Source organism: Nicotiana attenuata, unplaced genomic scaffold, assembly GCF_001879085.1.
Source record: "Nicotiana attenuata strain UT unplaced genomic scaffold, NIATTr2, whole genome shotgun sequence".
In the NCBI taxonomy this organism is placed as follows: Eukaryota; Viridiplantae; Streptophyta; class Magnoliopsida; order Solanales; family Solanaceae; genus Nicotiana; species Nicotiana attenuata.
This window is the reverse complement of record NW_017670898.1, coordinates 400,189-409,073: the sequence shown is the minus strand read 5'-3', so window position 1 is coordinate 409,073 and position 8,885 is coordinate 400,189. Positions and strand designations below refer to the sequence as shown.

Here is an 8,885-nt window from a genome sequence, read left to right as displayed (position 1 = left end):
ACATCTAACATTCTCATTGAAATAAGCCCTATACCAGTATTCTTTATCATAGGACAGTAAACTTTCACAAGTACCATTACCTAATTCATCCAATTTCTTCATTTCTTCTCTTAATTTTACCTGAAATGGAGCCTTAGCACATCTCCAAAACTGCTTCCTTCTTTCCTCTCCCCTCCAAGTTTTCTGCCAGTTTGCCCAAATGTGTCTTGCACACATTCTTCTTTCAGCAAGGGGTAGCAAATCAGCAACAGCAGATGACAGTCCCTAAGCAATACAACAACAGCATAGAATGTTAGTGAGATGACAATCCAGAAGTAAGAATAATAATGGTAAGAAACAAACAACATAATAAATGGATTACAGTACCTTTTGCATGTCAGACATTACTGTTAAATCTTCACCATTCCTCAACTCTAAATCAGTTTTGAGATAGTTGATGAACCAACTCCATGAATGTGTAGTCTCTTGATCTACCAAAGCCCAAGCAATGGGATACATCTGATTGTTTTCATTTTTTCCAACAGCCACTAACAATTCACCTTTGCAGGCTCCCTTTAGGAAACAACCATCAAAACCTATTATTCTTCTACAACCTGCCATCCATCCCTTCTTCATAGCCTCAAAGCATACATAAAAGTATTTAAATAGATGTTTCCCAGGAACTGTTTCTGTATCAGTTCTCACCCAACATGAACTTCCAGGATTGGTGGACTTAATCATGTCAGCATAGTCCAGCAACCTAGAAAATTCAAGGTTCCAGTCACCCATAAACTGGCTAATTACCTTCATCTTGGCTCTATATACAAGTGATCTTCCTACATACAAACCCCATTTAACCCTTATAACCTCTTGCAACTCATGAACTGTGATGTTTGGACTTGAGATGATTCTATCTTGGAGCTTTCTTGCAATGTACTTGGTTGTGCAAAGTTTGTTCTTGTTCTTTGTTGGGCATTTATGGACAGGTATATAGGTCTTCACAGTAAAGTTCCCTGATCCCTGTCCTTACTAGCATATATTTGCCACTTACACTTTTCATGTCTACACTTAGCTCTTACTCTATCTTTCTCATTAGGTCTAAGCTTTATAGACACTTTATATTGAATAGCATAATCAGCAATAGCTTTCCTAAATTCTGTTGCATTATCAAAGATCATGCCCAACTCAAACAGAGGAATTTTAGCATCAAAGTCATACCTGATCTTTTGACTTCTTCTTCTAGGAGGAATATCAACACCATGTTCAGCAAGTGGGTCTAACTCTTCATCACTGTCTACACTCCCAACATCTGAGCTGTCCACATACTCTTCATCCCCACCTAGCTTTCCAACATATTTATCCTTCTTATTTATCCCTATATCTTCAAACCCCTTATCAATTCCAGCCTCACCAAGTATTACCTCTTCTGTAAAAACAGGTTTTTTCCTCTGTTTCCTATTACTTTGTGATCCAGCATCATTCACCTTGCTCTTCAACTTGTTTCTCTTTACTTCCCTAGCAGCATCCCTCACAGATCTTAACTCATCATCTATCTCACTGTCATCTTCTTCTGGAATGTCTTCAAGGTCATCTTCACCAAAATCTGCATCTTCATCTTCAAGATTTGTCTCCTTAAACTGGTTGTCATGCTCTGCAGCTGCACTCTCTTCAACATTTATATCCTCTTCTAAAATTGTAGACCTAGGTTGTTCTGCATTTACATCACTGCCCTCAGCAGTATTTACTTCAATATCCTCATCAGCATTTACTCCAATACCCTCCTCACAATTTACTCCAATGCCCTCATCAGTATTTACTCCATTGCCCTCATCAGCTGTTACTCCAATACCCTCATTACAATTTACACCAATACCCTCATCAACATTTACACCAGCCCCCTCACCAACATCTACACTAACCCCTGGACCACCCCTAATTTCTGTAGCCTGGTCACTATCACCAACTTGTGAGGAAGGTAAATATCCCACAACTACATCCTCCTCCACAACCTCTAAATTATCTATTGCATGACTCACATAGACATCAAAGCGATCCCCATCCTTCAGGTCTTTAATCAAATTTAGTAGTTGGTAGTCATTTTCAATTGGAAAGAACTTCTGAGTTTTAGGACATAGGACAAATAACCCAGCAACAGAGTTGTAGCGCATTTCAGGGGTCTCTTTTATGTAGGACACAAGCTCGGGCAAAGAGAAATGGTCTTTGTCCACCACATGCCCTATTACTTCACCCTCCCCTACATACTTTTCATCAATAAAGTATCCCCCATGATGAAAAACAACACCAATATATTCGTCCATGTGACTTTATACTGAAAATGACAAAACACAACCAGTCAATATTCCCCGACATTTTCTGATTTTCAAAACAAAAAAAACCCTAATCTAATAGCACCATAACAAAACCTGTTGTGATAAAATAGAAAAAGCAATAATAAAATATAAACATACCTTTATGCAATAATCGAAGCCTTTACAGCTGACTCCCCTTTTCACAAAAGATCCACTGCCAAAACCCTAAAATGGCCTTCCTTCAGGTGATAAATCTTGAACCAACTTAAAATTCGAACATAGAACAACTAATCATACTTAGTAAGTGAAAGAAATCTTTAATTTTGCAACAAAAATGCCGATTGAACCAAGCTTAATCGAAGAGATGAAGGGTTAGTCGGTGAGAGAGAGAGAGAGGGACTAGACGGAAGAAACGATGAAGATTTAACGTTATGTTTTATGTTTCTAATTCTTTATTTCTTATTGTTTTTCCACGTGTCAGCTTCTAATTCGTTCTTATAAAAGACACCGGTAAGTGTAATACACGCGACGGGGGCTGGTGAGGTCGCGTGTTTATAGAGTTCAGTTTTTAAACACGTGATATGTTTAAGTGAAACATGGCTCAGTTGAGGTGTTCAACTGACCGTTGTGGACAACTTGAATGAGCTATTTATGCATTTCGCCTACTTAAAATATTAATTTATATCTTATAATATCTCAATTTATCTCAAATAATAAAGTTAATATAATTGATGTAATATTTTATGAGATATCCTCGATACGTTCGATATCTCAAGAACAGGCGGAGAAACGATTCTATTGATACAGACTGGAGTATTATTTTCAAAAAGAATAGAGAGTATGAATAAGCTAAAAACATCAAGCTCCGAATTGGACTTGGATCGACCCAATCTCGAAGATTATCTTCCAACTGGATCCATCCCAGAACCCCATGGCAAGCTTCGCCTGTAAACCCCCCCTCCACTCTTTCCTCTTCCTTTTTCTTTTTTCACATCTTCCAATTTTTTATTTTTATTCCCCTTTTGCTTTCAGGCGTGATTTAATTGATATTTCTCCCACCCTAACTGAGGCTGCTGGTGCCATTGTTGACGTGAGTTTCCTCTTCCTTCCCCTTTTAATTTACATGTCAATTATTCACTGCAAATTTACTGATTGTTGCACTTCCATTGAATAAAAAAAATTGGCCTCTACTTCTTTTGTTGGTTTTGGAGCTTGTCCCTATTGTCAATTGGTTAATTATGCAATGACCGTGACTTCAAAATTGCTGACTCTTCAACTAGCAAACAACAATTCGACCTCTACTTTGTTTGGATTTTGCCATAAACTTTATTTTGGAGCTTGCCCTTTCAGTTTAAGGAAGTTTGCATGTACCCATTTTCATTTAGTTACACCCATTCTCATATTCTTTTTTGGCAGGATTCATTCACCAGATGCTTCAAGTCAAATCCACCAGAACCTTGGAACTGGAACATTTATTTGTTCCCTTTATGGTGCTTGGGGGTTGTTGTTAGATATGGGATTCTTTTCCCTATAAGGTTTAGCCTCTATCATTTCTTTATTTTTCCTCATTTGGGTCCTAATCATGAACTAACTTTAGTCACCTACCAATAAGTGAACTTCCTCTATATGTAGAAGATGGAAAGTTGTTCACTACCCCATTCAAAGAAGCTCACTTTTGTCATCCTTTGCTTCTAATGCAATTGCAGAGTTATTGTCTTGACAATAGGATGGATAGTATTCCTCTCTTGCTATATCCCGGTGCATTTCCTGCTGAAAGGACATGATAAGTTCAGGAAAAAGCTTGAGGTATCTCTCTTGCTATCTGGTTACTTAAATTTTCTCGATTATCTGCACTAGTTAAGGACTACGCATTGGCATTTGCTCAGACTCTACATAGTGTGATGTTTGCCTTTATCCGTTGCCTTACTGTGGAGAAAGATTATATTCATCGAGATTGAGACAAACATCACTTCACCAGGAGTATGATAAATTGGCAATATGTTTGGATATTCTCTACTATGAATAAAATGTCTAGACTTGCTTCTGTTGCACTTTGTTATTCTCTTGAAGAGTGTATACATATTAAGGTTTCTAACATCCTTGGCTTGGTTAATTTTTTCCAGAGATGTCTGGTGGAGCTGATATGCAGTTTCTTTGTTGCATCTTGGACCGGGGTTGTCAAATACCATGGTCCACGGCCTAGTATACGACCTAAGCAGGTATGTCTGCCGCCATAATTTATATTTCACATGTGGACCATCTTCTCTGATACAGCTCAAGTTGACTTATGCATTTTATTGACAGGTTTTTGTGGCGAATCACACGTCAATGATAGATTTTATTGTCCTAGAGCAGATGACTGCATTTGCAGTGATCATGCAGAAGCATCCTGGATGGGTTGGTAAGATTTTGTTGTATTTGCATTGGTTGCTCTTTCATTTTGTCTCTCTGTCAAAAGTTGCTGAGCCTTGATATGAAGACATGTATATTAACAACCACACCTAAATATACCATCACGCCATGGAGCATTTCTGAAAGTTAAGCCTAATTACACCTTCAACAGTTTAACTTCAAGTTTTTGGATCAGAACCTATAATTCAGTTAATGATTCAGGACCAGGGTGCTGGATAGGAATTTTGCCGATCTTGGTATGATAACTGCATAAGCTAATTACCAAAAGTTTGGTGCAGAGTGAGTGCATTGATCTGAATTGGAGTTGAACTTGATTTGCTAGTAAAAAATATATGGAAGACAAATATTGAATCCTAGCATAACTATAAGTTGGCTATGTAAACCCTCTAACTTCTTGCCATGCAAATTGGACCACTTTTTAGAAAAATGATTCTTCGTAGGTAGGAGTTTGTGGATGTTGTTCTGCTAACTGCTTTAGGTAATAGCAAAAGTTTGGTGCAAACTGAGTGCATTTGATGTTGAATTAGAGTTGACTTGATTTGCTGGTGAAGGAAATTATCGACGGCAAATATTGAAGCCTAGGGTAACTATAATTTGCCTGCCTATACCTTCTAATTGTTGTCGTGCTATTTGGCTTTCAACCAACAAAACCAATTTTTTTTTTGGATAGTAGGAATTAGTGATGGTTATGAGAGTTTTAGCTTGACTAAACTCCAGGTTATCTTGTATGGCTACCCCCCATCTCCTTATCTTTCTTTTATTGGGCAAGCAAATCTTGTTAGCGTCCTGTACAGGCAGAATTAAAACCTTGTTTGTACAAGTCTAGATAAGACGCTTTGCCAGCTCATATTTTGGTAAAGTAGTTATTCCTCTGATTTAGAATCTTGTATGCATAGAGTCTTATTAAATCGCCGGGCCAATTATAAAAACAAGTTACTCTTTTCATCTTTGCTGCCCTGCTGGTACAGTCTAGGCCAAAGTTCTGTCTAACTTGCTTATCACTAACTTAATTTCTAGCATTCCATTTGCTTAAGTTCAAAGCATAGGATTATAAGGTGCTATACCCATCCCCGCTGAAGTGGGTCAACAGGGGCGAAACAAGTATGTCTTCTTGTACTGTCCTTCACCTTGTCAATAATGATGGGGTGTCATTCGATTTTTCCAAAGTATTTGAATTGTGTGGCTCAACGTCATCTGCATTATTAGTTGCCACCTTTAAGGGTGTTAAAGTCTTCTTTCTATGGGCACTTGAGAAGAGAAATGACACGCATATTTAGGGAACTTTGGGCTGCAAACCTGTCTTTGTATAACTTCAAGGCAAAATTTATGAAATTGTATGTCTCCTCTTCTGTACATTAATTTCTCATTAATAGTAATTTTTTTGCAGGACTACTGCAGAGTACCATTTTAGAAGGTGTTGGATGTATCTGGTTCAACCGCTCAGAAGCCAAGGATCGTGAAATTGTAGCACGAAAGTACGTGATGTCAGAAGAATCATTCTGGACATCTCATTTTCTACTATTTTTCTTACAGATTTTAATTTTCAGGTTGAGGCAACATGTTGAAGGGGCCGATAACAACCCTCTTCTTATATTCCCCGAGGGAACTTGCGTAAATAACCACTACACTGTCATGTTCAAAAAGGTTACCCAATGAATTCACTCGTTATATAGAGTTTTAAAGGGTTGAGCTCTCCTTGACCCAAATTATAGGTCTTTTTTGAGTATTCCCCCTTCAACTATCAGGAGTTCTTTCTTGTGAGTAAGTGGTTAAAGAGTGAAACTAAAGTAAATTTTATGGTGTTTCTGGTCGTCAGTATTATTTTAGTATCTTTTGGGTAAAAAGGGTGCTATTACAAGGTCCCCCCCCCCCCTCCCCGTCGTCTTTAAGCTAATGGTTTTGATGCCTCTATCCTTTTTCTTGCATGATGAGTAGGGAGCATTTGAACTCGGTTGCACTGTTTGTCCTGTTGCAATCAAGTACAACAAAATTTTTGTTGACGCCTTTTGGAATAGTAGAAAGTAAGGTTTTCTTAATCCAAATTACTTATCTGGTTTATTTCGTAGTATTCATCTCGTTATACTCTCTCTTCTCTCCTGTTTTCTGTTTGCTAGTTTGAAGTATGACTTTCTTCTATTAATTGCAGACAATCCTTCACAACGCACCTCTTGCAGCTCATGACATCTTGGGCTGTTGTCTGTGATGTTTGGTACCTGGAGCCTCAGAACATAAGACCTGGGGAGACTCCAATCGAGTTTGCAGAGAGGTAAATTTCCATCGGGAAAAGCAGTAACCACTGTTCTAATAGGGTAATTATCTTATTAGATGTGAGATATTAATTCTTGGATTGTACTCCTATTTAAGGAAATTCTTGCCATCCTCTCTTTTCAGGGTGAGGGACATCATTTCTGCTAGAGCAGGTCTTAAAAAGGTTCCTTGGGATGGATATTTAAAATACTCTCGTCCTAGCCCCAAGCATCGAGAGAGGAAGTATGTTTCCTATCTTCCCCCACCCCCCACCCCCCCCCCCCCCCCCCCAAATAAAAAAAGTAGTATAGACTTAAAACTTTGTGTTGCTAGTTTACATTTACTTTAATTTGTGTAGTAATAGAGCTGAATTGTTTTCTTGATCATTTTGCATGTGTATCCTTCATGTTGATGGTGTTACTGTCTACTATCCTTTTTCTTATTCTTCTAGAAGGAAGTTCCGTTGGTTCTCCTGCCACTGACATTGTTGTCTTTGTTTGAATTTCCGATAGGCAAGCTCTAGCGATAGTAAAATTGCAACTCAAGCATATAGAGGTTATGTAAGTTTGAAATCACTGTTTGCTTGTTTTGTATCTGCAGGCAACAGAGTTTTGCAGAATCAGTGCTGCGTCGTCTGGAAGAGAAGTAGAGAATTGGATGTATGCTTTGTCTCCATTTTCGCTTTTGCTTTGAGTTTGATCTTATTCTTAAGTTTATTTTGTTGTGGCCTATAGGCTATTGCTGTTCAAATTGGAATAGTTGCACATTTTGACTTTCATCATTTTCATTAACCACAGTAAAGAGAATATTAGAACAAACTTAGCAGCAATTGTCTGTGAAGCCCTTTGCTTAGTCTTATTGATTTTTACTTTGGATGTCCACGCAATATACAATATTGTTTCTTGAGACTGTTCAAAGTGTTAAACTTTGAGTCTCTTTTTTACTCTTGTGCACACTATAGAAGCCCTTTTGAGTGGTGTGTGGAGGAGTTGTTTATTGGATGTAGGGACTGATATTTTATCGTTTTCCAAACTTTGAACGGCCAGACATCAGCCATTCTGTATATAGAAGACAAGGTTTATGAACTAGTGAAAGTGGGATTTTGTTACTGCAGTAGGTAGTTCCTACGGCGCACTCAAAGGTGTGAGTTAACCGTTAATGAATCGGGTGAAAACCTTGAAGACAGGTTTAAATTCTATTCCTTCCGTTCACTGTGGTATTCTAAAAATAGATTTTCACTTTTACTTGTCCACTATCTCTTTTCCGATGATGATATTGTCGCCGAGGATAGCGTAGCGTGTAAAAGGAACTCCGGGATATATTTGGGCTGCTACGAATAAAATCACCAAATGGTGAGTTAATGCGAAAGCAGGCCAAGCTCCGTAAAAGCCCAACGGGACTCCTATTACAAAACGAATTCTACCTCGAGGAAGCTGCTGACGAGAATTTCGAATCGTCAGAAAATAGTAGTAGGCATTCACTTTAAGCATATCAAGAGAAGACAGTTTCTTTTTTCTTGTTATACCCACAGTATTAATTGCTCATTTCAAATCATTTTCTCATACCATTAAAAATCTGCATCAATTAATATAGGTATCATTGTAAATTATGCACTTCATTTATAATTTCTTAAGGGGTGTGCAAAGTTCATAGTGGATAAGTAAAAGTGAACGGCGAAAATATTAGACAAATGTTAGGTAGCACGTAAGTGATGGAATGTTTGAGGTGGGTGTATGGGGCCAAATTCTGCCCACTACGGTAGCAACGACCCGCGACTAAGCAATAGTCGAAACGAGGGTACGACCTAAGAATGTCGGGGTGAAACGTGCCTTTAGGTCTCGTCGTCTCCTCGAAAGCACGTGACCTATCTCTGCATTATTTTATTGTTTCAAGGGAGTTCACCTGTTATATAAAGGAGGATCCCAATGTTGTAAAGGC

General features: G+C 38.2%; 1 protein-coding gene across 2 annotated transcripts; it reads left to right on the top strand.

The window, feature by feature from the left end:
- Positions 1 to 3,044: 3,044 nt before the first annotated feature.
- Positions 3,045 to 7,822, top strand: LOC109244324 (glycerol-3-phosphate acyltransferase 3-like). Of its 2 annotated transcripts, XM_019411388.1 has the most exons (12): positions 3,045 to 3,235; positions 3,321 to 3,378; positions 3,705 to 3,823; positions 3,995 to 4,094; positions 4,412 to 4,507; positions 4,593 to 4,689; positions 6,088 to 6,175; positions 6,248 to 6,344; positions 6,636 to 6,721; positions 6,847 to 6,966; positions 7,092 to 7,190; positions 7,548 to 7,822. In XM_019411388.1, the coding sequence occupies exons 1-12, from the start codon at positions 3,129 to 3,131 to the stop codon at positions 7,594 to 7,596; spliced, it is 1,116 nt and encodes a 371-aa protein (XP_019266933.1). In that variant the 5' UTR covers positions 3,045 to 3,128; the 3' UTR covers positions 7,597 to 7,822. The 2 variants fall into 2 exon arrangements, with proteins under 2 accessions (XP_019266933.1, XP_019266934.1); XM_019411389.1 differs by lacking the exon at positions 7,548 to 7,822 and having other exon boundaries at positions 6,847 to 7,009; positions 7,092 to 7,183.
- Positions 7,823 to 8,885: the final 1,063 nt, after the last annotated feature.

Coding starts and splice junctions, on each gene's coding strand:
- LOC109244324 (XM_019411388.1), top strand. CDS start 3,129: ATGAATAAGCTAAAAACATCAAGCTCCGAATTGGACTTGGATCGACCC. Junction 6,345..6,635: donor ACACTGTCATGTTCAAAAAG/GTTACCCAATGA, acceptor CATGATGAGTAG/GGAGCATTTGAACTCGGTTG. Junction 6,967..7,091: donor CCAATCGAGTTTGCAGAGAG/GTAAATTTCCAT, acceptor CTCTCTTTTCAG/GGTGAGGGACATCATTTCTG.